Source organism: Hypomesus nipponensis, chromosome 13, assembly GCF_054491055.1.
Source record: "Hypomesus nipponensis isolate SF chromosome 13, ASM5449105v1, whole genome shotgun sequence".
Classification (NCBI taxonomy): domain Eukaryota; kingdom Metazoa; phylum Chordata; class Actinopteri; order Osmeriformes; family Osmeridae; genus Hypomesus; species Hypomesus nipponensis.
Window position 1 is genome coordinate 13,135,001 of NC_140373.1, and position 26,744 is coordinate 13,161,744.

General features: G+C 40.4%; 3 protein-coding genes and 1 long non-coding RNA gene across 14 annotated transcripts in view; 2 read left to right on the forward strand and 2 right to left on the reverse strand.

The window, feature by feature from the left end:
• The window catches only part of LOC146260314 (uncharacterized), an 8,192-nt gene extending 1,364 nt beyond the window's left edge, over positions 1–6,828 (forward strand). For 2 of the 9 annotated variants that reach the window (XR_014729617.1, XR_014729618.1), the window contains exons 3-4: positions 1–38; positions 2,174–2,483. The exon at positions 1–38 is cut by the window's left edge and continues 23 nt beyond it. Coding sequence is in view for 2 of the 9 variants with exons in the window: in XM_084671122.1 (XP_084527248.1) it covers positions 1,063–1,106; positions 1,547–1,643; positions 2,174–2,245; positions 6,278–6,376 (312 nt within the window). In the remaining 7 variants the exon portion in view is untranslated. The other 7 variants (XM_084671122.1, XM_084671123.1, XR_014729615.1 and 4 more) reach the window with 7 other exon arrangements.
• A 158-nt stretch (positions 6,829–6,986) lies between these two features.
• On the reverse strand, positions 6,987–10,595 carry LOC146260315 (uncharacterized). Of its 2 annotated transcripts, XR_014729621.1 has the most exons (5): positions 10,467–10,595; positions 8,574–8,790; positions 8,217–8,352; positions 7,924–8,056; positions 6,987–7,575 (listed from the first exon to the last, which is right to left on the reverse strand). It is a non-coding gene; the product is annotated as an uncharacterized LOC146260315 (long non-coding RNA). The 2 variants fall into 2 exon arrangements; XR_014729620.1 differs by lacking the exon at positions 10,467–10,595 and having other exon boundaries at positions 7,039–7,575; positions 8,574–9,220.
• A 4,078-nt stretch (positions 10,596–14,673) lies between these two features.
• Positions 14,674–25,100, reverse strand: LOC146260316 (receptor activity-modifying protein 1). Of its 2 annotated transcripts, none has more exons than XM_084671115.1 (4): positions 24,968–25,100; positions 16,208–16,261; positions 15,979–16,132; positions 14,674–15,128 (listed from the first exon to the last, which is right to left on the reverse strand). In XM_084671115.1, the coding sequence occupies exons 2-4, from the start codon at positions 16,254–16,256 to the stop codon at positions 14,885–14,887; spliced, it is 447 nt and encodes a 148-aa protein (XP_084527241.1). In that variant the 5' UTR covers positions 16,257–16,261; positions 24,968–25,100; the 3' UTR covers positions 14,674–14,884. The 2 variants fall into 2 exon arrangements, with proteins under 2 accessions (XP_084527241.1, XP_084527240.1); XM_084671114.1 differs by lacking the exon at positions 24,968–25,100 and adding an exon at positions 16,482–16,625.
• On the forward strand, positions 24,831–26,491 carry ccr10 (chemokine (C-C motif) receptor 10). The gene has a single exon (XM_084670525.1). The coding sequence runs from the start codon at positions 24,831–24,833 to the stop codon at positions 25,980–25,982; it is 1,152 nt and encodes a 383-aa protein (XP_084526651.1). The 3' UTR covers positions 25,983–26,491.
• The last annotated feature ends 253 nt before the right edge of the window (positions 26,492–26,744 follow it).

The following is a 26,744-nucleotide window of genomic DNA, read 5'->3' on the forward strand; positions in this document are numbered from 1 at the left end:
GCAGTAAATCCTATCTACTAAACAGAGCTGGGCAAATAGTGAGCTGAAATGGGACACACACACACTTACTCTCCTAACTCAAACAGAAAGGCATGGAGACGCATATCTGTACTGCTATTTTCGAAAGAAAGTATATTACTGTAAGCTGAGGTCTAAAGGAGACAGCAAACTCCCTCCCTTCCTCCCTCACTTCCTCTCTCTCTCTCTCTCTCTCTCTCTCTCTCGCTCACTCCCTCACTCCCTCACTCCCTCACTCTCTCACTCTCTTCCTCACCCTTTCACTCTCTCCCTCACTTTTTCACGCCCATACTCTCACTCTCTCTCGCTCCCTTTTTTATTCCTCATTTAGTCACTTCATTTGAGACATTCTTTACTATTTCACTCTAGGGATTGAGAGGGTCTTTGTTATACAGTAAACAAAGAACTTCATTCTACCAAATACTTTTTTTGCAGAATGTTTTCCTTGCCAACTGGTAGAACATCTCCATAAAAAAAGTGAGATGTACACTCAGGATCACAAAAAATGAAAAAAGAGAACACACACACACACACACACACAGCAAGACCTTCCACCTGCCCTGACACCCTGAAGATTCAGAGAAAGAGCCATATGCTCCTCCACACAGCCACAGCAACAATCTCTCTCCCATCATGCCCTTCTCTATTGCTATGCAAATCAGGGAGCAGTCTGGACCAATAGGTCAAGAGGGCAGACAGAAAGGCACTGCAGGGCTGGTCCAATCAGAAACACTGTGATGTCACTCAGGAGGTGGATGTGATTCAGTCAATGCCAGGTGCTGCTTTCCCCACTGGGCTTTTGTTGCTTAGATTAGTAATAAGCCAGTTAGTGTTACCAGCACTATACTATACAGGAATTGCACACTGTATATTGAGTTTAAAATATAGTTGCTGTGATCAACGTTCTTTAAATACAATGAATAAATACAATTCACTTTTTTATGCACCTGCCAAATTCATTGTTTGTGACCATTAACTTGGCGATGAAACACTATTCTGATTGTGATTCTGAATTAACCCTGAAGGAAATTCAAGTCAGCCCAAATGTTGTCTTTGTCCGCAAGCAGAGCAGATTCAGAGATGGCAAGGTAGTTGGATGATGTTGTGTTCTTTCAATAACTACAAATTACAGCTTCCTACCTCTACTTGTCTATCCATCCATCAACAGAACAGTCCTTGAGTCATCGTTCTCTCTCCTCTGCTCCCTTTCCCCCCTCCCTTCCAATACTCCACCTCCTTTCTCCTTCCGCCGTACCCTCCTTCCCTCCATCCATTATCTGTCTCAACCCTCCATCCCTCTCTCCCCACCTCCCTCCCCTTTCTCCCTCCCACTTTCTCCATCCCTCCCCCCTCCTACCTTACCTCCCTTACCTCTTCCCAACTCTGTCCCCATACCCAAATCCTCCATCCCCCCTCTCTACCCCCCCCCCCATCTCTGTCTGTCACTCCTTCTCTATCCCTCCCTCCACCCCCCCCCCTTCCCTCCCTCCCCACTTCCCTTCCTCTTTCCATCCCTTGGTGTCTCCAGGTGTGAGGAGGGCCTGAAGAGGTGCAGACAGAACTGGGTCAGAGAGAACCTGAGCGGGCCGTGTCTCCTTCCCTCCCAGAGTAGACCGCCCCTCCGGGTCAGGACCTCCGGGCTCCCACTCGGACTCTAACGTCAATCCGCCTTTGGCTTGGAAGACAAACCCTGTCACAGCTGCTGCTAAACAGCCGTCGGCGGCCCACCTCATACACTCAAACACACGCACACAAACGTGGGCGAGGGCATGTACAGATATGCAAACACACACAAGCTCATACACACATACGGACGTGCACGCACACACCCCTCAGGGCAGAGAGGCCTGGATGCTGAGTCAGGATTCACTGACAGTCATGTCTCTCAGGAATGAACAGAACAGAAAAGTTCAGGTTTATTTTTGCTAGAACTAATCCAACAGAATGTGTGCGTGCGTGTGTGTATGTTTAACTTGTGAAGACTGAGATGTTCAGCATGCATTGAGTTTTTAATGAACACAGTTTCTTCAGTCAAACCAGCCCAACTACGTGTCTTCAAAGCTTGTTACATCTGACCATAAAAATACTTAATCCCTCTCCCTCTCCCTCTCCCTCTCCCTCTCCCTCTCCCTCTCCCTCTCTCTCTCTTTCTCAGAGTAAACAACTTTCACAAGACCATCAGGAAACGCCACCAGGCAACTCTCCAAGGGAACTTGTCACGGTGAAAGTAAATCTCTATCGTAAACCTCCATGATTTAAGAGGCTTACTGTTCTTATTGTGGGGGTGCAGATGTGAAGGCAGACATGCTCTCTGTCAACATTGACCAGTGATCTTTTCACAATGATAGTAAACCCATTGACTCAGCAGACGCCTTCAACACACGGAATCTGAATGCCGATGTCAAAACGCGACCATCCCATCTCAGGATGAGTTCACGTCACGCATGAATAAAACGAGAAACGTTCTTTCGTATCGACTCATCTCTAAGTCTGCTCATCACATCTTTTAATTTATGCAAATGTGTTATCATTTTTTAACTCCCCCGTGGCCACGCTGAAAATAGTAGCAAAACAAACAAACAAGCAAACAGATGAGACGTGCGATTGTAACTGGGGCTTCTGCTCTCCCTTGTGAGGACTTGAGATTCCATGTTAAAGTGGATGCTTGATTTCCATAGGTAGAGCTGGAAGGTTATTAGCTACAATTGTTGCAGGACTACACAAAGTCACAACGTTTTAGCCAAGGGAGACAACAAGGATTCGATTTTCAAAGCTTTAGGCATCATCACTTGCTGGACAACCTTTGAATTGGCAATTCACAAATACTTTTTGGGGTTCCCTATACAGCCTACTGTTATTTAGAATTCGCTTTTACAACCTATATGGCCAGGTTTGTAGTGCTGACTGCTGGCATATGAATCTGGTTTTCTTTCAGCAATTGATAACGTAGGAAAGAGCAGACAAATTAAAGCTACATAATCTCTTACATTATGAAGGATACATTATCATTCGCATGAATGTATCAGAGCTTTTGCAAATTTGTCTAGGAGAAATGTCTTTTATGATGTGCATAAGTGACTAGAATAGATGGGGAGGTTGAACAAGTTCTTCAGAGATGACAGATCATTTTAATTGTGATCAGAGAAATATAGGTAGTTTACCAAAGCTACTGAGAAGAACTGTCATCACCAGCACTATAATTCCTTCCTCCGTAGGCAGCCAGGAACAGTGTTCAGCCTTATCAAGGGGACTGTGGGCCAAGTCCAGGTGCTTGTCCATGTCCCGGCCAGGGTCATGGGAGAGATGATCTGTTCTGCATGTGTTTCTATTGGCATTCTTTGCAGAGGAAACCCATGTGAGCACGGTGAGGACATGTACACTCCACACAGAAAGGCCAGGGAGTTAGTCCACCTGAGAACTAAACAGTGCCTCAAGTGGGAATCGAACCCAGTACCTTCTTGCTGCACGGCGACAGTGCAAGGCACACCCTGCAACATCGTACTACATCATGCTTTACAGAGCCATCATGCATCCACGGAACTGGAAGAGATTTGGACTGTGGATGTGATTCTGTTCACATCAACATGGGTTTAAGATGACAGCGTCCTCATGTGATCTCATTTTGTATCCTGGGTATTGGCTGTTTTAACGTTTCCACCTAACAACAGTGCCACCCTCAGGATGACAGTAATATTTAATGTCCGACAACACATTATAACAGAATAGTGAGTGATATCTGCACAACTATTATTGGTTTCTTTGACATCTTTTTTTGTGAATAATACATTTGACCTAGTTTTCATTCAAGAGAGGACATGGGGGTAAAGGAGAACTTGGCTATTTTCTGAACTTATTGCATTCATGATGTTTTGAACGTCTTGTACAGGGGTGGTGTGGAGTCGGGGTGAGGTGGGGGTCGGGGAAGGGGGTTGGGGTGAGGTGGGGATTCAGACGGGGTGTCTGAGCGAGTGGGACTGGGTCAGCAGATGGCCCTGATGGAAAGGGATAGAGCAGAGGGAGGCCCGAGGCCAGCAGAGGGAGGCCCAAGGCCAGCAGAGGGAGGCCCGAGGCCAGCAGAGAGAGGGCCGAGGCCAGCAGAGGGAGGCCCGAGGCCAGCAGAGGGAGGGCCGAGGCCAGCAGAGGGAGGGCCGAGGCCAGCAGAGGGAGGCCCGAGGCCAGCAGAGGGAGGCCCGAGGCCAGCAGAGGGAGGCCCGAGGCCAGCAGAGGGAGGCCCGAGGCCAGCAGAGGGAGGCCCGAGGCCAGCAGAGGGAGGCCCGAGGCCAGCAGAGGGAGGCCCGAGGCCAGCAGAGGGAGGCCCGAGGTCAGCAGAGGGAGGCCCGAGGCCAGCAGAGGGAGGTCGCCTCAAGGGTTAGTGCTCACAAACCTGTCGGACACAACTGTTACCTCAACTTATCACAGATTGTGCAGCAAACATGATTGCCAGTGCAAACCTGCTCAACCTGTGTCTAATGTGGGGTGCAGGGAGGACCCAACAGCAAGGTGATGCTCACAGGTACATAGGACATAGAAACACCAAACCAAACTGGAAACACACTTCATGAAACCAAGAACTGACAAAGACTCAACAAATGACAGGGACTTAAATACACCGAACTAAACACGCCACAGGTGAACGCAACAACACTAATGACACCACTAAAAGACAATCACCAAGACACAGGTGGAACTAATGAACACAGAACACAGGGAAACACTAGGGCAGAAAAACTACCCGTGCGTGTCCTCTCCACCGGAGCGGGCGGCGCGTCAGCGTCGGCTTCCAATTCATTTTCAATGAAACCGGGCGTTGACGCTCCCACAATGCCCTACGCGAGCGTCAATGTTCGGCTTCATTGAAAATGAATTGGAAGCCGACGCGCCGCCTGCTCTGCTGTAGTGGACACGCATCACACATGTCCTCAATCCGGTGGTAAAAAGATCACTTTTTCAAACCCCTGAATTTGAAGACATCCGCACTCGGACACGCAGAATTGTGGGTCTTTTTAAATCAAGCACCAACGCCAAGGAGTATCTGTCAGAGATGCAAGTATTCATGGGAAGAAAATAACTTAAATGGATCTAGGAGGCAGACACCAGGTGGAATTGCGTTTTGGCCATGCTAGACAGACTATATGATGTGAGAGAACCACTTGGTGTATCTCTCACCACTTTGAGCACAGACTTGAGCCCCATTACTGCTGAAGATTATGAGTCAATCCGACAGTGCCTTGCCATTTTGAAACCTTTTCATCAAGCCTCCGTAAAGTAATAAGGGTGTCTGGAACCAAAGTTTTCCCACTGATGATAACAAAGCTGAAGCACACTGTAATAGCCCCAAATAATAAAAACATTTTATTAAATGGTTTTATTATTTGTCTGGCCAGGGTAGTAAGAGAAACACAGTAACCGGATGTTGTGTTAAATAAGTTAGTGAGATGAAGTTGGTTCATAAGCATTATTTATAGAGTTTGACATTGTAATTTAAACAAGGAATAAGCTAGTGATAAAGAGTAATAAAATATGTTTATGTGAAAATCGATGTTGGAGTAACATGGAGATACTGAATAGTTATTTTCATGGATTTTCATATTAGTGAATTAGGCCACCCCCCTGTATTCATGTTAGAGGAATATAGTGCTGTACTCAAATGTGATTTGCCATACCTCTATACCGTGAAAGGGACGACTAAACATATTTACATTTATTTTCTATAATGTTCATGGGTTTAGAGAAGAACCTCTAAGTGAACCTGCTAAGTGTCATGTATACATAGGTCAACTTTTGAAACTGTAAGACATGTTATTGTTGATGATTCTGGACATCAGTAGCTGACACTGATGTAGCGGAAGAACGTTCAGTGCATGACGAGTCCAAGAGTACACGCTACAGAGAGCACTCCTTTTCTAACCAGTTTTTGTATGTAGCTATTTCTTACAGAAATACATGTGTTGCACCAAGAGTGGAAGTCCCGTCATTCTTGTGTAACATTTGCGTCCCAAAAGGCAAGTGACCTTGATACTGGTTGGACTAGCCAGTGCTGGAAATACTGTGAACTTTGAACTGTATTCAAAGTTATGGCTGGAGGCAAGCGATTCTGTCTGACAAGTCACATTCAGGGTGTACAATAGCACCCCAGCGCTGACTGCCTCCTTGGTTTCTCCTGCAGATGATCCAGCAGCAAAAGCTACACCCTCCTGTTTGAATCTGAGGCAGAGCTGGCTCTCGCAAGCTGTCAGATAACCCTGTTTGATCTTCCCAGGGCTCCTGGTGTCAGGGTTCTCTGGCCTACCACCCCCAGTGCCATGGTCTGGCGTATGTGATGGACTCCCTGTTGATATGTGCTCTCCTGCTTGCTTGATGGAGACCTCAGCTGACCTCAGAGACGTTCTCAAACTCCCTCACGTCTCTGAGAAAAACCTGTTCTTCTGTGAGTATGTTGGTCTAACAGGTCCTTAACCACAAATTGCACTTCTGTCAGTGACCACTTGGTGGCATCCAAAACGTGTTTACAAAAGGCTAATTGTGTAATTTGACTTGACTGTCACTTGCAGGTATTACTGGAATTGGTTACACATTAAACAACATTGTCTAAGGAAATATAGCACAATTGGCTTACTTTTTGTGATTCTGATATGAGAATAACTGTGAAATGACTGATCCCTCTAAAATTAAAATGTGGAAATGACATTAAGAATTCAAGTGTTAAGTGTTGATTTTGGCCAAAATTGGCATCCGATTCTTTTTGTGAACTCAAGTTTAGGCTAGGGACTGTATTATTGCATGTCAATTCAGAGCTAATAGTCATTGTATTTCACAGCATCCTGGGTGGACTCTGTCTACAATGATTAAGGATGTCTATGGCTGTCAGTCCACTGTGCACCATCTGTAGCAGGTCTGGGAGACACTGTGGGTTGTGGAGTTTTTCTCTGCCATCAGTAAATCAAGTCCAGCCTTCTTTCCCATGGGAAGTTGTGTTGTTTATGTTTGAGCAGTGAGGCATTACAAGCTTCTGTCTCTGAAATAATGATTACCCTCAGAGCAGCAACCTTCTGATGCACTCCTACTCTGACTCTATTTCTACGCAGTTTGGAGTTAAATGAGAGCTTTTGTATAGCTGGGGCTGATGAATACAAATATGTCAAACTGTTATTGTCAAAATATTGTACATTTGATTTGCACAGGAAAGGAAAAATGTAATGTTGTCCACATGGGTACAGTACATAGTATATGTGTAAATCTGTCATTGGATTTAAACCTAACACATTTACAAAACACATTGACAAAAATAGAGATAATACATGACATTTTGAGAACATCACAATGCATGTCAAATATTTACATGTTTAAAGCAGAGAGTCAATACACACAGTTAACAAATCAATGACCATTACTGTATAGACTCTTTTCACAGATCCATCTATAGGGAATGTCACAGGATCCGTCCATCCAGGAGCTGAACTCTTCTATGGTGTCTATGTGTCCACAGTCCTCCCCTGGGGATTGTCCAACTGCCAGTCATCTGGCTCTCCTCCAATCCCTGGCCTGCCTACCCAGTACCTATTGGAGAGGTACAGAATGGTTCGGCTAGATGAAGCAATAGATCGATCAAGTCAATTACAATTTGTTGCAAAAGGGCAGTTAACAAACTCAGTTCAAACATACCCTTTGCCTCACAAAAAGTGTCCAATAAGTACAAAATCTGCTTTTTTGGTTAAGGTAGTATTTTAACAAACACTGTAAACAGTATTGCATGACAGAAGAAAGCATAAAATACCCCTTGGTTGGGAAATATTCAAATATTAGTCCTTTTTGCAAATACTTGATTTATCTTATACTTTTGTGGTGTAATCATACCAATAGACAATTCCTTAAGTAAATATACATTAAGCTAGTTATATGACTTACAAGACTTTCTGTAAATCGGTAGAGACCAAATTGCCATCCACCCAAAGCCACTCTCCCTCCTCTATGTCTGTATTCCTATCCATATCTTTGTGTTGCCCTCTTCAATAAACTGGCTGGCAGTAAATATGAATCTCTAGTTTGAGACAGAAGACATAAAAAACATACATGCATAAAAACATCTCATGTACCTACAATGATGTCTATACATACAAAAGGTTTGTACTATTACTAAGTACATTAGACATTAGGACATCATTTTAAATAAATCAAGTTTCTTCTTTCCGTCGTCCCACCTGTTCCAGTTCATCGTTGATGATCAGGTCACCCTCTGTGGGTCGACACCATGCTCAACTTTCCCTCCAAGTTTTAATATTCTTAGAGAAGTGGTAACAGTTAGACTGAAACAGGGTCCAGCCATAGTCACTCTCCCTGCAACACAGTTCATTGGAAAACGGATAAGAAACACATTTAGCAATGGGGAGTGTATCGTTCAGTTGTCACATATTTGATACAAGTCAAAACAACTGCTTTTTAATGATTTAAACTTTTCTGATAAAATATTGTCAGGATTCATTTGTACATGTATGTCAAACGCATCATACAAATGCCTGTTTTGTGCACTTTGAAAACACTACCATCAGAAGACTCACCTTAGCTTGTGTAGCACACTGCAGGCACAGCAGGCTTTTTTGCTGATGTGCGTCGCTTGCTTCACAAGCCAGGGGAAGCATTTCCACAAACAGAGAAGGGATTTTGGTGGTGGTAAGGCCCAAGTATGTTCCATCTTTACCCAGTGGGAGGGGTGGGGGGGGCTGGGGAGACTGGCTGATGGATGGGGGACATGGATGGAACTTTGATATCTGCTGTCTGTGTGGGAGACAAGGAAACTGTTGTCAGAACACTTTGGGTGCTTTCACACCTGACATGTTTGGTCCGTTTCAATCGGACCATGGTCCGTTTTCTCTGAAAGTACGGTTCGTTTGGAGAGGTGAGAACACGCATTCGAACTCTAGTGCGGACCAAACAACCGAACCATGGTCCCCCTAAAAAGATGGGACTCGGTCCGGTTCCAAGTGAACCATGGTTCGGTTCGCTTTAGGTGTGAACGTAATTGGACTTAATATTGACCTATTCCAGGAAGCAAACCAAAATGTAGTGCATTGTGGGTTGAAAAAGGAATTTACACTTGGCGGAGACAGCCGTTCATTAGCAGCGAAATTAGTTGAGGGAAAGTGGGGCAATGATGAAGTGAAGCAACGGCAAATATGGTCTGATGATCATATTGCAGAGATACTTGTGGAGACAGAGTAGCGAGGTATTTAAATTATTTATTGATATAGGCCTAGGTACTGAAATAAAGCGTCAATATTGCACAGTGGACCAATGTTGGTTGAAAGTTACAAATTTAGACAGCTAAAAGTGCGTGATGTTCTATGGAAAAGTGGTAGCTCGTCAGACGAAAACATATCATTCCCATGGTTTGATAACCTGGATATAATCCTGAGTAAAGACCAACGAGCAACCCAAAAAACGTGGTCGTGCAACACCAAATAACAATTAAAGATAGTATTGCGATCGCAATACGCTGCTGTTGCTCCATTGTTGTTCGTGACAAGGAAGTGATTTTCCCTCACACATTTTCTGTCCAATAGATTAACAACCTGTATGACCGCGTGTCATAGCTTTTTTTAAATGTCAGGTTTTTTTTCAAACATTGGTTCGCTTAAAACGGGACCGTGTGAACACTAACCGGACCTAATGAAAAATGCAACAAAGTAGCAACTCATCCACTGATTCGGACCAAGCAAACGGACTAATAGGTGACCTATTAGAACCAACGTTTGAAAAAAAAATAGATATTTAAAAAAAACTATGACACGCGGTCATACAGGTTGTATGTCATTTTCATGACAGAAAATGTGTGAGGGAAAATCACTTCCTTGTCACGAACAATGGACAGCAGCGATCGCAATACTATCTTTAATTGTTATGATTTGGTGTTGCACGACCACGTTTTTTGGGTTGCTCGTTGGTCTTTTACTCAGGATTATATCCAGGTTATCAAACCATGGGAACTATATGTTTTCGTCTGACGAGCTACCACTTTTCCATAGAACATCACGCACTTTAGCTGTCAACGTTTTTAACTTTCAACCAACATTGGTCGACTGTGCAATAGCGAAGCTTTATTTCAGTATATCACCAAATCATTTAAATACCGCTACTCAAATGTATCTCTGCAATATGATCATCAGCCCATATTTACCGTTCCTTCACTGCATCATCCCCTACGTTTTCCCTCAACTCATTTCGCTGCTAATGAGTGGCACGGCTGTCTCCGCCAAGTGTAAATTCCTTTTTCAACCAACAATGCACTACATTTTGGTTTGCTTCCTGGAATAGGTCAATATTAAGTCCAATTACGTTCAGACCTAAAGCGAACCGAACCATGGTTCACTTGGAACCGGACCGAGTCCCATCTTTTTAGGGGGACCATGGTTCAGTTGTTTGATCCGCACTAGATTTCGAGTGCGTGTTCTCACCTCTCCAAACGAACCGTACTTTCAGAGAAAACGGACCATGGTCCGACTGAAAAAATGAAGATAGTGGCTCATTGGCTGGTCAATTCCCATGATGCAAGGCGGTAAATAGTGTTACAATTTGCTGATGAGTTTGCTGTTTTTTCAAAATACAAATGTAACTTCATGAATTTCATTTTTTAAATTTGTCTGCTTAGAATGTAGTGTTTTGTTGCTTGGTAATTGTCATTGTTGTGCTGGTTTACCATTGTAACCATGAGTTAAATGACTGTGACGTTTGATAAGAACAGCTGGATTTCTGCAACAGCAGGATATCCAAATGCATAGCACCAAATGCATAGCTTTATTCAACCAATGATCTATAGTGTCAGCTGGCGTGGGCCCGTTCTGTTTAGTGGCACAATGCCGGCTAGGAGCTTTAAAATATTTAAATATATTAGTAAATCGTAGTAAATGAACATTTATTAAGTATACTTCTTGAAGTACTTACATTAATTGAAAGTGCACTTGAAGATACTCCGAAGTTTACTATGAGGTACTTTAGGAAATATACTTAATGACCTGAAAGTGTACTACACAGGTTACTTGAGTATTCAAAGGTATACTTTGAAGTACTTTAGGAAGTACATTTCATAAACTGAAAGTGCACTACACAGGCTACTTTGCGGTATTCAAAAGTAAACCTCAAATACACTATAAGTGTACTTTAAAGTGTACTAAATGACCTAAAAAGTAAAAAAAAAAATTGTATTTAAATAAGTACACTGCTAGTATACTTTAAGTACCATGATGACAATATACTTTTATACTAAAGTATACTTACAAATTAAACTTGAAGTATAATTATTTGTTGTAAGAGTTTACCAAGGGATGACTTCCACTTCTTCCTTAAATGCCATGTGTTTAGAATTTAAATTCAACCATTGTGCTTTAAAACATATTTACTGGTAATCGAGTAGCCTAGTACGAGAATAAGGCTATGGTCTACAAATCGAGAGTATTATAAGGACCGTGTTTCATTATCAAGCTTAACATAATCTACAGAATATCCAATTGATTATTTTGGTTTAGGCTTAGCCTATTTTTTTATGATGGCTAACATTTTATCATTATTTTAAATATCTAATTAATTATTTATAATTTTGTTTGTACAACTCCTAAGAATCAGTGGCATAAACAACAAGAGCACATGGAAAAGGTAGGCTACTTACAGATTCAGGATAGCATTCTTATTGTAAAAGTATCTGTACAGATCATTGTACAAAGCTATAATAGTCGTGCACAAACATTCAACTGTAACCCACATAGACATATATGTCTATGGTAACCCCCACCATGCTATGATGATGTCATCATGGACCCCCCCCCCCCCATTGTGACATCATCAAGCATAGGCAGGAGCATAGACATATATATGTCTATGGGCAGGAGGAAGAAACAGGAATCCTTCACACTGAAACTGTCAATCAATTGTGTTATAATACAATATCATAATTACCAATACTAGGCTTACTACTAATACCAAACTGTTTGACCTAAATCTCTCAACAGTAAACTATTGTTGCTTGCTTTTTCAACAGGTACACTCTTGCATTTTTGAGGTTCATGTTGTTTATTGTCACCTGTTTAGCTACATGCTCTTGTGGTTCTGGCCTTTGGTACTTATTTGGTTTTCACAATGTATGCTTCATGTTTTGGCTACCTGCAATGTTTGTGGTTATCTCGTTGTTATGATCAGTGACCTTTGCACTTTTGTAAAGCTCTCTCTTGGAAGTCGCTTTGGATAAAAGCATCCGCTAAATGAGTAAATGTAAATGTAAACACAGTGAACCTTTCACCGGTATGATAACAGCTGATAGGAGTCACTAGAAATGTTAGACATTGATGGTTACAGCCTCAAAATAGTTGATATGTGTCTGTGCTTTACCCCTTGTTAACTTGGAGAACCCCAGCCTTAATTATTTAAATTAGAAAGCATACGACAAAGAATAAAACATTTATTCAACTTGAGTTAGTATTGGGGTGGGACTGATAGATTACTATAACAATAAACCACCATGGGTATCAAATGATGATCATGTCCTATAGAGCAATCGATGCCATTCAATATCAGAACGATTGGAGAGGAGAGACGACCCATATAGTAATTTCGATCATAGACTGTATATTTACATTTATTCATTTAGCAGACACTTTTATCCAAAGCGATTTCCAAGAGAGAGCTTTATAAAGTGCATAGGTCACTGATAATAACAACAAGATAGCTCCAAAACATTGCAAGTAGCCAAAAACGTATATACATGTAATCATCTAGCAGACACTCTTATCCAGAGCAACTTACAGTAAGTACAGGGACAGTCCCCCCGAGGCAAGTAGGATGAGGTACTTTGCCCAAGGACACCACGTCATTTGCACAGCCGGGAATCGAACCAGCAACCTTTGGATTACTATCCTAATTCCCTAACCGCTCAGCCTCCTGATTCAGTGTTGTAAAAAGTACACTACAGTACGTTCACTCTATTCTTGACAATCAGGCCACACATTTAAATGCACATTTTTGTATCCCATTGAATATTTTCCCTCTGAATGCAGTAAGGAAAAGTCCTTGCATGGCACATCACAAGGTTTACCTGTTCATCTGGAATCAGGACTGATTGAACATTTGTGCAAATATGTTGTGCTCACATTCATGAAGAGGTTCACAGTTAGTGGAGAACTTTGTATAAGTTGAGAGCACATTTTTGTTGTTGAATGTGTTATGTTTGCAGTGCACATGAAAAATAATGACCACTGATAAAAACAAATAAAAAAAAATGCTTTTTTGGTTATGATGGACAGTGGATCTCAGTTTCAAGTATCTTAGCAATTGATAAAAATGAAATACCCCCACTGCAGCTTTTTGTGATCCGTGTGAGTAATTTCAGAAGGATAGTCACTGAAGACAGTAATTATTTTTATTCACATTTGTTATTCTTTTTTTAATTTCTTTTGTTCAATTTTGTCACAGAGGTTTCATACAATTGTGTTCTATTGTTGTGACTAGCTCCCTTTAAAGAGGAACTTCTCTCAGTGGAGTGCCATCTGCATAAAGGTTAGATACATAAACTTTAAGAAAACATTTAAAAGTGTCATACTGTTAACGTTAATTGTGCGTTAAAGGCACCTTTTATTCAGATTCTTCTCGGTCTGTTGTTGACCAGGGCAAGCAGAAAACTCACCGAGAGAGGCCGCCACTTATATAGTATTACTGAATGCTGAAGCAGAAAAGTTTCTTGAATTGTCTGAGCAGCTTTAAAATAGCCAAATGAATCATATTTTATCTGCGTTATGTACTTGTTTGAGAGTGGTGCTATGAAAGTATTGCATGGGCCTGGTGCAGACTTTACAAGCTGATTTTACAAGCGTTGATTACGATACCGTTTCTTTTTCCAGTATTATCAACCTAAATGAATACACTGACTGATAAGGTAAATTGTTAAAACTCAAACTTGGAACATAATTTTTTTACTGGGGCACAGCAGATTAACCCGTTAATGAGTAGCGTCATAAATATGTGATTGTTCGAATGTGGGTCCCACACATGTGATTTGAATATTCCTATAGAATATTTTTCCAACAGACAAAAACGATGTAACAAATGCTTTAGCAGACATCCCAAGTCTCCCGGAAGGTACGGGAGTCTCCCGCATTTCAATAGCGGCTCCCTGACGCCCTTGTGGGATGTTTGCTTTAGTAGGCTATGGTTTTAAAATGTATTAATTTGAAGGCTAACAATTGCGCTAGCATATTAGTAGCATTGCTATGAGTTTAATGCGAGGTAACTTTGCCCTGCAGCTTTCTAAGATAGCAAGCTACCATTTCGTGTGGGGACTGTTGGAAATATTTGGAACTCACTAGCGACGCCTGGACACCTGGGGGGTGTTCCATCAACGTCCATTAAGGGAAAGCGAGACTTATTTCGCCAAGTCACACTTACTTGAATTAGTGTTGCCTGTTAGTGGAACGGAACGTTAGTGGAACGGCTTCAGGCTTAAGTCTAAGTTGACGTTTGCCCAAGTGAGACTTATTCGTGTTAGCGCGACTTGCGTTAGCGACGTTGATGGAACACCCTGGAACCCTGTTGTCAAGGGTTTCAAATGTGAATGCACAGCAATTTGACTACACAGAAGACAATACACTTCAATGCAAAACATATGACTGATGAAGATTTAAGCAATTTATTACAAAACCTTAGGATGTTGACCCTACAAATACACAGTATGAATAGAAACGCAAAATAAGCAGTTGGCTTATTTTTGCAGAAATGTCAACATGCATACTGATAGATGATTATAATTGTACCTCCCACAATACAAAAGAGCATTGTATCATGAAAATACAATAACATCCAATCAACATTAGCACCTGAATCACATTCTAGCTCAGTCCTTTTTTTTCTTGCACGCCAGAAGAAAAACCACGACTATCATGAGACTGATGGGAGCGAGGGTCAGAGTAAGTACGACTCCTTTTGGTGCCTCCAGGGTAAGCTCTTCCTCAGTATAACAATTATAGAAGTACTGGGAGTGGGTCTTGAAGAACAATTCTTGGATTCCATTGTTTGGGTAACGGCAGCCAACATAAAAAGCCACCGTCTCCAAACATACACTCAGGCTGTTGTATGGTCTGGAAATCAATCAAAGAAGACATTGGGAATTGTGGATATTCAGGAGTGGTAGACTTCAGGGTGAATCAGTTCATTATTTATTCAATGTTATTTTATTTTTTTTACAGTTAGTCAGTTATTTTTCCTAACATTCGCTTATAACAAAGTGAAGTGAGATAGGTTGTCATTGTTTTGTTTTTTTTAATTGGATAAAAAATTATGTAAATCCTCTATGTACATTCTTTATGGCTGATTACTTAAATCAGTCAACTTTTGGTCCACCTTTATTAGTTCAACGAACTATGCAAAGGTGTATTTTCTGTCAACAGGATGTGGTCTTACCACTGTAAGGGTCAACATGTGTTGATATACTGTAAAACTGTACTAAAAGCAAGAAGTGAATTTGTTAAATTTTTCTCGCTGGATTAAACATACAGTAGCTGTCAGATATACATGATCCTAATAGGATTAATAATGAATTCTGGTAAGAAGTTAAAAATAGATAACTCAGAAACATTTGTAGATTGGCTCCTTTGGTGGCATATCCACAGAGGTGGCAGTAAAATGGTGAAAGAAAACATTACTGGTATGACAGTCTGCTGTCATATTATGAGTCAAATAACACTGGGTGTGGAGGATAAGCACGCATAGACGGTGTTGTTGTAAATAACATGGTAACATGGACTGTCTCTATGCAGCTTCACACAATTAATCAAACGGACCTATATTAACATATATTCGGACCTATATTCATGAAAAATATAAAATGATAACCTGACAGGCGCAACACACAAAAGCGGCAGTAACATTTTCCCTAAGAAGAAATTGGATTTCCAGTCTGAAGCGTTGAGTGCAAATACAGGTGCTCACCTGATAACCTGTCCCCAGTCACACCACGTTTCTTTGTCCATGGTCATCATAATCTCGTCAAATTGCGAGGAACAATACTCATCAGCCGCTTTCTCCAAGAGCGCCTCGTCGCACTGGGAAAAGTCATGGTGCTCCTGCTCATACTGAAAGCTCTCTGAAAGAAAAAAAAATGCAGTTGCAATTTTTACAATAGAACAATAACAATAGAAAACAACAAATTAGGTCTTACCATCTTCTTCTGTTGTAACATTTGTTGATATATTGGTTGGCAGTTCCATTTCACCTAGAAGATAAAATAGATTTAGTTAGTATTAGTAGTGTTAGAAAATGTTTGGGAAAATCCTAATCTCTGATTTCCATCTTCCAGAGCATTTCTGTAACATTTTCACAGTGAGCAATCAATACATGCACATCCCTCTTAAAGGGGGAACTTTCAACGCTCCATAAATTCAACACAAAATTACAATTTCAAAAAAGAACAGCAAATAAACGTATACACGTACCTAGAACCAGAGCTGGGAAAAGTAGGAAGAGGATCATTTTGAAGAAAGTCTAAGACGCAATAAACTAAAAGTTGCCAGTTATCAATGCTTGTTATATGTGCTAGTAGGTCTCCTTATGTACTGAGAGGGAAGTGCATTGAGCAAGCGCAACCCTGCTTTTCCTGTCACCGTTGAAAGAGAAATCCCAATATGTGTGTGTGCATGTTTGTGTGTGGTGGTGGTGTGTGTGGGGGGGGGGATACAGAATGTTATTCATTGTACAGAAATTTATCTTTTAAAAATGACAGTTTGAGAGGTGATCATACACACATTTTACTCAGATTTAAAACACACAAAGAAGAAGTAAAGAAATTTGGGTTTTAAAGCTGTATTTATTTAAGCTAACCAATTACCTATACAGAACAGTATGCTGGCAATGAAAACACAGTGGTATGGTAACTCCTCCCATCTTACTGTATATAAGTATATACAACACAAGCGCCATAGGGAAAGATTCATGAGGACCAGTTCAATAACATTATACAGATGCAGGAAAAGTATAAAACTTTGTTTAATTGTTAAAATAATGCAATACAGTACTTAAACATCCATTTAGGTTCCAGGGTTATATATTCAGTCATACAATGTACACAAAGAGACAAGAACATATGTAAAGTACATTCATTGTCTGTGTTTAATGCAAAATGTGATATCCATAGATACCATAGATATACCTTATTTGATGTGAAAATGCATGTTGGTTCACAGGCGTACGTGTGTGTGTGTGTGTGTGTGCGTGTGTGTGTGTGTGTGTAGAGGCACAAATAGTCAAGTCACATGAATCATGAATATTGTACCTACTGTATACGGTCAATGCCTGTGACTGAGTGTTTCAGAGTGCCGGTGTTTTGGACCCATTAAGAGGTCCACGCTGCAAGAGCAAGTTTCCTTCCTTCGGCTCTTGAGGTATTTCCCTCCCAATTGTTCTAATGACAACATGCCCAACTATGTAAACAGAAAGTTAGACTGACATGAAAGAATAAGAACTGATATTTTATAAGCCAATTCCTCAGCAGTCAAATAAATAGATACAATTGCTGTAGGTTTATGGGATTGTACTGCCGCGGTCTAGATTGGTAGTCAAAGCCCCTAATAATAAACATTACACAATAAAGAGTAAAAACAAGACTGAATTTGCGTATTTTCATCCATACACACTCCCCACTACTTGGAACCCTTTAACGCATTCATAAGATCAAGTATAAATATAGTATATAAAGTGTATGCGTTCTGATGGATATTAATGTGTTCATGTTTAGAAAAAAAAAAAAGTTTAGGCAAGTCCACACTTTCTATTCCCCATAGCCCTAAATGGTCAGGATGTCAGGGCCTTTCAGTAGAGACTATCTTCACATCTGTCTGGGTAGACAGGAAACTCAGCACTCATTTGGTATCCAGGGACTGCTGGTAAATGTTGTAAGACATTGTGCTCTGAAATGACTTGCATGGCCACCGAATATCATATTCTTATTCTGTGTTTTTAAATGAATGCCTATGTAAGTATTTAATGTGTTATATTGTTTCACAGAGGGGGTTTAAGTGTCTTAACATTTCTCCAAGGGACGTAGAAAGGTCAAAAGGTTCTCTCACCATGAACTGTTACCATGCAACACCAATAACCCAGGTTCACAGACACTCCCATTTACCACATGCACAGTTGTGACACATTTTTTTACCTCGGCTTTACCCAACCAACTATTAATGTAAATCAAAGAATGATCATGTTGTCAGATTGCCACTGAAGACAATTCCAATCCAACAATATTAATACCTCTGATTGTGATCATACTTGATTCATCATTAATTAATTAGAATGCCAGCAAACCTCCATAACTTATATGGTAAGTAACATCAAGGCAGTTTATAACAGTCAAAAAGAAAACTTGAACTCCACTAACATTCAGGATCCTCTAAAGAAACAGCAACATCTAGTGTTGGGGTAGTAAGAGTGACTGAGGGATGTCAAAGGGCAGACACAATATCCTTTTACCATTCAAACTTTCTAAATTGCACATAAAACAGAATATGTAAAAGACAGCGGTTTATCACTATTAACAACATACATTTCATAATTTTTTTGTGAAATGCATTAACAAGAGAAAAGCTTTTCAAATGAGCATTGCTGCAAAGGGCTTTGAGGAAGCCCTCCCTCAAGGGGAGTCAGATGGCTGAGCGGTTAGGGAATCGGGCTAGTAATCAGAAGGTTGCTGGTTCAATTCCCGGGCGAAATTACGTTGTGTCCCGAGGCAAGGCACTTCACCCTACTTGCCTCGGGGGTCCCTGTACTTACAATAAGTCGCTCTGAATAAGACTGGCTGCTAAATGACTAAATGTAAATACCCTTAGAAGGGACAATATGTCATCCATGTGAACAAGACCATGAATAGCAATTCTGGGGTCATCACCGTAAAGATACCCCTTCATAATGTTTAGCTTAAAAAGGCAGAAGGAAAAATATGAACAAAACGTCAACTTAAATACGATTTATAATCTTTATAAATGTACATGAATTCAAATTTTTATATGATTCATTAGCATATATAACCACTGAAACAACAACTGAAAAGTATTTTTGCTCAAGATATTTTTGTCTTAAACTTCTTGAATAGCATCAAAATTATATTTTTATATATCTTGTAAAGTAACTATGCTTTAAGATATAAAGTAGACACAGACGTGACATCTACTCGATGTGAAGACAAATACCTCCTTGGCTTATATTTACACCAAATCACACCACAAATGATAAAAGCTTTAATTTTTTTCTTTAACATAAACAACAACGAAAATTGGTCCTTGAGACACCAGAAGGCCCTGAGCTTCACTCTGCACACCCCGGAATGATCCCTGAGAAGAGTTCCATCCTTCAGGAGGATGAAAAACTAAACTAACATTTTATGCAAAGTAAAAAAGCCTGCGTGGGTGTGCATAACAGTGTGGGACCCACGAGAATACCGTGTGACAGTAAAAAGGGAAATAGCCTATGTCTTAATATTAGAACTAACATAGAAAGCTAAACAAAAGAGCTGCGATCTCAACTGAGATTTCAACGTTTGAACAATCTCGAGAAGACATTGGGAAGAAGGTGAGACTTTATACAAATCTTTTTTCCATCATCCACTCCTAATTCACTCCAAAACTAATTCATAGGACTTCTAGCCATGACTTAAATATACATTTTGTTGAGAGACACAAATAAATACATATATATTGTTAGACTTCTGTTTGTAATTGTTATTTCAAGAACTGACAACACACAAATATGAATCCAACATTATCATGTCAAACCCAAACTTTAAATCTGCGATTTATTAATAAAAAACTCAATTTAACTTCAGGTAACTTAATTAAATACATTTTATGACTTATTTTCTCAACACATTCGTTGAATTTTCCTGCCGATGTTCTGCCTGGTTCTAATAGGTCCGTGGCTCAAATTGACTGACTGGACAAAGCCCAGAAAAGCAAAGCACGTTTTTCACATAAGGTTGTGTGTTATTACAGTTACAAATATCTATGACCCAAAACGACAACGAGCTGTTGTCATAACTCAAAAAGCTTACTCTTACAAAAAAGTAGTTTTTCAGCTGGTATATTGATCAAACACAATGTTTTAAGTATGATTAATTTGCTTACCGGGAACAATACATGGCATTATGAACATGAACTTAATTATGCCTTGATTTAAGCTGAAAATCTGTCCTATAGCCTACTCACGTGTCCCCTCCTACACAAGTGATCGAAGGCCTACAGGTTGCTTTTAATTGTTTATAAACCTCACTTCTTGATCCTAAACTAGTTTTAAATACAAAGAAAAAGAAATTCATGATGTTCACAAGGGCTCGCTCACAGCGCCTGGACCATGTATATATTTGTACCTGAAAGGAAGCAGCCATAGGAAAGGTCTCATTTTAAAAGGATCTTTTAGTTATGGTTTGATAAAAAGCTATCTTATGAAGTGCAAATTGAAAAGCTTAAAATGTAGCTTAAACTAAAACAAGTTTTTTTCTTTGCAAAAAAACAATACTTTTCTTTTGAACCTTGAAAGAAACTTGTTCAAGCTACTTTATTGTCTGTAACTGATTATGGTGACATGCATGCTGCTCTGTTAAAGAAGCTAGATAGTGTCTACCATGCTTCTCTGCATTTCATCACGAATGCCAAATGGCTTACTCACCTCTTGGTGCTAATCAAATAAATGTTCTGTATATTGTTGTGCACTTTTATTACCACATAGATTACTTTAGGTTTCTTTGTGTTTTATGTGATGTATTGACATTATTGCTGCTGTTGTCTTGACCAGGTCTCCCTTGTAAAAGAGATTTTGCGTCTCAATGGGACTTCCTGGTTAAATAAAGCCCCTGAGGTATAAGATGACACAGCTCCAAAGTTCTTGACAATGAATTGAACGTATGTCTTGCACTTACCTACTTTCAATTAGGTCATTTGTAGGCAGAAAATTACATCAATTGTGCTGAATTATAGTTAGTGTGGAAACATTTACAACATACAGTACCATCTGAAAGACTCAATCAGTAAATAACCACTTGACAAAGGCCATTTAAATGGTTTTCTAAATGCTTATCAACAATTTTTACACCTCACCAGGGAGGCGTCCAGGAGGCATCCTAATCAGATGCCCGAGCCACCTCAGCTGGCTCCTCTCGACGCGCCTTGTTTCCAAACGTGTCAAACTGTTCAAGTACATATTCTCATGCCTCAGCTATTACGTTTCTGTGGTTAGACAAACCAGACAAACTAACTGCCTACATTGAGGGTAGGTTTCGGTCTTGCTCAGTGCAGAGTTGAATTTAGGACAGCTAATGTTGCATTATTGGATGAACCTGTCTGCCCTATTGTGTTGTAAGGTATAAATGTGTTCCAGACCAACCTAATCAAATATTATAATCAACTTCTAGATATGAAAGGTACGTCTATTATTTTACTTCAGTCAAGACACTCACATATAGTGGATGAAAGTTAGGGGAAGCACTTCCTGCCTCGAGCATTAGAGGGCAACATACATAGAATATGAGGCAGGGAGCAAATAGAGAAATAATCCCCCCTGATGGACAGTACACAGACAACACGGGGATATAGGATGGTGGAGGGTGGCAGCAGCACAATAATACAACAACCGGGAGTGAGTGTGTGCGTATCCGTGCGGCGTTATAATGCCACCTTATCGAACGTGGGCCAATGGGCTTGAAGCAGACCCCCCCCCCCCCCACACACACACACACACACACTCTCCTTTATTTTTGCTATATGTTTCTATAAGAGAGCTATGTACAAAATGATCCTTGGTGGAAACCAGATGTCCCCCCATCCAATTTATTCTGGAGCCAAGCCTGCTTTTTACCGGGGTGGAACCAAACAAAAACAAACTCACACCCATGAACTTCGTCCCATTTAGCTGATTATCATAACCTGCAGCAGGACAATTTGACCAACTTGCCACCCCTTAAGTTGCTATTAGGTACGGTGGCCCTGAAGTGCCAATCACACCCCCTAATATGAGTACATCCCCCAAATGAAAACACTCCCCCCGAATACGAGTCAACTCCCCCCAAATCGGATGACTTGTTCACCTCCCCCCAATAAAAAAAAAAAACACGCTCCCCCAAATGGAAAACGACATTACATTTACTCTGAACGGAAAGGGTAGCTACTACACTTTAGCGCTGATTGGATGCTAGTAGGTTAAGAAATTGGGGGAGCGTGTTTTTGTATTGGGGGGAGGTGAACAAGTCATCCGATTTGGGGGGAGTTGACTCATATTCGGGGGGAGCGTTTTCATTTGGGGGATGTACTCATATTAGGGGGTGTGATTTGCACTTCAGGGCCACCGTAATTAGGGACATAGAAAGGTCAGAAGGGTGCAAACTCTTGATCATACCAGGTAACACCCAAGTAACCCAAATGTGCATGGTGGGAAACAAGAGAGACACGCCTCCAAAAACCTAATGTTTACTACAACTTGCACCACAAGTACTGCACCAAGGGTAAATGACCTAAGAATGAACCCAGAACTTAAAAAAATGAATTAATTTAATCTTAGCATGTCAAATAAAAAATCATATTGCAAAGCATATTTAGTAGATTTTCATCTAGTATTTAAATTCAACAATAACAGTACTTAAGAGTGTGCTTCCTGTAGATTAAATCATTTAGTAGTTCATGTGCAAAGCTCTATCTATTTTTCTGAGTGGCCTGTATTCTGGTTTACCAAGCAGAGACTCAGAGGCTTGTGGGGCAAGGGAAAAACATCTAAAGGACATGAGATCAGCAGTGATCAACTTGTATGATAGGCTGGAGGTGAGGCTGGTGTAACACAGAGGCGTTGTCTGTCCTCCACAATAACAGCAACAGAAGAGGTGAAACTTGTCACTCTAACAAGCAGGTAAGATGCTACATAAAATTAAGTTAATCCTGCTTCACGGAACAAAACAAAATATTAAAGTAGTTGAACAGGTAGTCACTGGTCTTAAATAGTGTGCAAGCAGAACTTAATCGGAAGGAATTCAATTTCCAAAATAATAAATATTTTTTTTATAATAATTTTTCAAGAAATATACATTTAAAACCATTATTCAGGATGTTTAAATGTTGAAATGCATTTGTAACCACCATATTTTATTGTGTGCATGCACATCAGATCTTGAAAAGGACAAAATGCTGGTTAACGCCATTTGTATTTTATACTCTATATAATTTTTTTCTACATGAATTCTACATTCTTAAAATATTTGGATTTCTTTTTTATGAATTGTATAATTTGTCATTATTATACACTGTGTAATCAGACCAGGGCTGGCCCAAGCCTGTATGGGGCCTTAAGCAGAATTGATTTGGGGCCACTCTGAGTCACTTTTTATAAAAATAAACAAATGACATTAAACTGTAATTTAATGTGCTCTTGTGGGCCCTCTGGTAGCCACGGGGGCCCTAAGCAGCTGCTTAGTTTGCTTATGCCTTGGGCCGGCCCTGAATCAGACCACATTCAGGAGCGATCGGACGGCAAAGAATAAGGGTAGTCAATAGGAGTTTAAATATCAACCAAAAAGGGTAAAGAAGCACAGGTGAAACCTATGATTATATCAAAACCTCCTAGCAGGCTGCTCAGTGCATGTTTTAATTGATTGGCATAAATTGTTTCCTCTTTGCCATTTCAGAAATTTTGACAATTTTTTTTCTTTCTTTACGAACACAAAGGTTATAATATTAAGAGTTTGACTTGTACCTACAAGTTCATTTCGCTTTGTGGCTGACATCCAATCACTCTCATAAACTTTTTGACTAATAAAGGTATTTGAGGCTTGGTCTTTTCAGTAACAGTTTTTTTTACTTTCATATAGGCTGACCTGTTTCATTTAATTCAGATAATGAAAACAATAATATATCTAGTGATACAGCCCCAATATAATGTTCTTATGTTATTTAAAGTGTTAATTTACAATAAAAGCACTACCTCAAATTTTATTTGGCAACACAGCATGCCTTGGACATTGCTCTTGGTGCAATTACACCGTCCAAAATGTGTTAACAGTGGTAGATTGTGATCATTTGCAGCAACATGATTCCCCCCACCCCCAAAAAAACAAGTAAACAAAATACATCAAATGAAAATTAAATCAAATATACAACAGTTTGACGAAGATCTATAGCCTACTTGTTTAAATGTAGCATCAGTTGCTCTCTTTCTTCTTACCTTTCTGATTAATCCTCCATGCTATTTTGCTTAAATCAAAGTAATACCTAAACAGTAATTAACCATAAATAAAACCATAAAAGCACAAAGTTATGATCCCTATTCAAAAGCAAGAACACAATGTCGGCAATATCGAACGAGTATGAGAGATTAAATGAACATGTAGTGGAGGCAGGAATTGATAAAGCCTCTTGGCACGCGACGCTGAGCGATTTCTAGAGCTGTAGTTATCCCACGACTTCCCTCTTACCAACGGCCTGCTGTAGTGGCACGCAACTTCGTTGGTTATGACTAAAATATTAAACCTGCTCACTCAAACCACTCCAAACTCACAGAGTATATTTCCCCATTGACATGTTGAGATTTCCTTTTTTTCCTGTCTAGTAATCAAGTGGTAAATAGACTAGCCTACATGGTAAATGTTTAAATTGTATTAAGCTTACATTCCAATGTAATCTTAGGGCAAAAAAAAAAGATACATCTCTGGCTAGTACATTTTTATGTTGTAAAATGTAGTCTTGTCATGTAATCTTGAATGGGATGTACAGCATTCAATATTAGAGTAATGTAATTTACTAACGTGTCATTTTTCAACAGGAATGTCTGAAACAGATGACTATGACTATGTCAACAGTGACAATGTCACCGACTTTGATTTGTACACCTCTGATTATAACGTCACCTCCACTTATAATGATCTGAAGGAGCTGTGTGAGGCCAGGGACCAGCAACTCACCATCAAAGTGTTCCAGTCATGTGTGTCCATTCTGGTGTTTCTTGTGGGTATAGTGGGGAACTCCTTGGTGATTGCCACCTTTGCATTCTACCGTCGCCTGCGATTACGCTCCATGACAGATGTCTTCCTCTTCAACCTAGCCCTGGCGGACCTCCTCCTCCTGTTCACTTTACCTCTCCAGGCAGGGGACACTCTGCAGGGATGGGTGTTTGGCGTTGCCTTCTGCAAGGCTACTCAGGCTATCTATGCTATCAATACCTACAGTGGCCTACTACTTCTCGCCTGCATCAGCATTGACCGTTACTTGGTGGTAGGACGGGCCCACGAGGCGCTAAGGCTACGTGAGCGCATGCTAATTATTGGGAAGCTAGCCTCTCTGGCTGTGTGGCTGGCTGCCATAGTCCTGAGCCTGCCTGAGATCATTTTTTCACAGGTGCAGGAAGGGTTGGAGGGGGAGGCACACTGCGGGCTGAAGATATGGAAAGAGCTGGAGAGCTGGAAGGTTAAAACGGCCATTCAAGGAGCTCAAATAGCCGGCTTCTGCCTGCCCTTCCTAATTATGGTGGTGTGCTACTCCCTGATAGGCTGGATCCTGTGTGAGGGGCGTGCAGAGGGGCGAATGAGAGGTTGGCAGCGCCAGCGTACCCTAAAACTTATGATGGCACTTGTGATAGTCTTTCTGCTGTTCCAGCTGCCCTATACAGTGATACTCTCTCTGAAGATGGCAGGGCCTTCGTCAACCTGTGAACAAAATGATAGCACCCTGTTGTGGGAATACATCACACGTACTCTGGCATATACCCGCTGCTGCCTTAATCCGATTCTCTATGCGTTGGTTGGGGTGCGCTTCAGGAATGACGTGCGAAAGCTCTTCCATGACGCGAACTGCCTATGTGGGGCAGGGTTGAGTCCTCATCCTGATACTTGTAGCTCTTTGTCCCCCACCTCCACGGGTGTCACCATGCTCTCCGCTTTCTCTCAGGTGTCTCCTCGCAGCGTTCCGATTTACAATTAGTCTGCTTCAGCCCAAACCTTTCTTGTCACCAAAAAACCTCCCATCAAATGATTGTTTCAATCCCAAACTGAATCCTTCTCAACAACTCCTCAATAATTTTATAGAATGCCATTTCATTCTCAGAGTAGTAATTTGAAGTTTGGAGTTTATTTATTTAATGTGATCCTCTTTGGTCCATTGAAAATCTGTGTAACGCTGGACAATGTACGCTTGTGTTAGGTGGTACAGTTCAGTACACAGTTTTACAGTTTAAAAAAAATATTTTAATGCTGTTTCATTAATTGAATAAACCGTGTTGATAATGATTTAGCATCGTTTGTTATCTGCATTTATGATTCTTTTAAAATTATGAATTCAACTTAATAGCCTAATTGTGCTGTTTGTTTTGGTAGCTTGTAATACTTGCTGGATAATACAGTTGTTTTCTGTTATTATTATTATTACTTATTTGGGACATCATTTTGTAATATTCTGTGCTATATGGAAATGAACCATGTTGACAATGACCTTTGTTTTTTATGGGTTTTGCATTTTTGTGTATTTTCAAACCTTAAATGTAACTTTTTAGCAGTTTAAATGCACAATGATTTCTGTATCTGTAGCTTAAAATAAAATTAAAGTGACAACCAAGTAACAAACTAATAAAATATAATTTGTGCTTATCTTGTACTGTATAGATTCAATTCTATAAAAAGTGACACTATAAAAACTTGTAAACACACACAATTTTTTTTTTTGCACCCTCCACTGTACAATATATAT

Coding starts and splice junctions, on each gene's coding strand:
- LOC146260316 (XM_084671114.1), bottom strand. CDS start 16,518: ATGATCCTCTTCCTACTTTTCCCAGCTCTGGTTCTAG. Junction 16,262..16,481: donor TTTCCCAGCTCTGGTTCTAG/GTACGTGTATAC, acceptor TTTATCTTCTAG/GTGAAATGGAACTGCCAACC. Junction 16,133..16,207: donor TGTTACAACAGAAGAAGATG/GTAAGACCTAAT, acceptor TTTTTCTTTCAG/AGAGCTTTCAGTATGAGCAG.
- ccr10 (XM_084670525.1), top strand. CDS start 24,831: ATGTCTGAAACAGATGACTATGACTATGTCAACAGTGACAATGTCACC.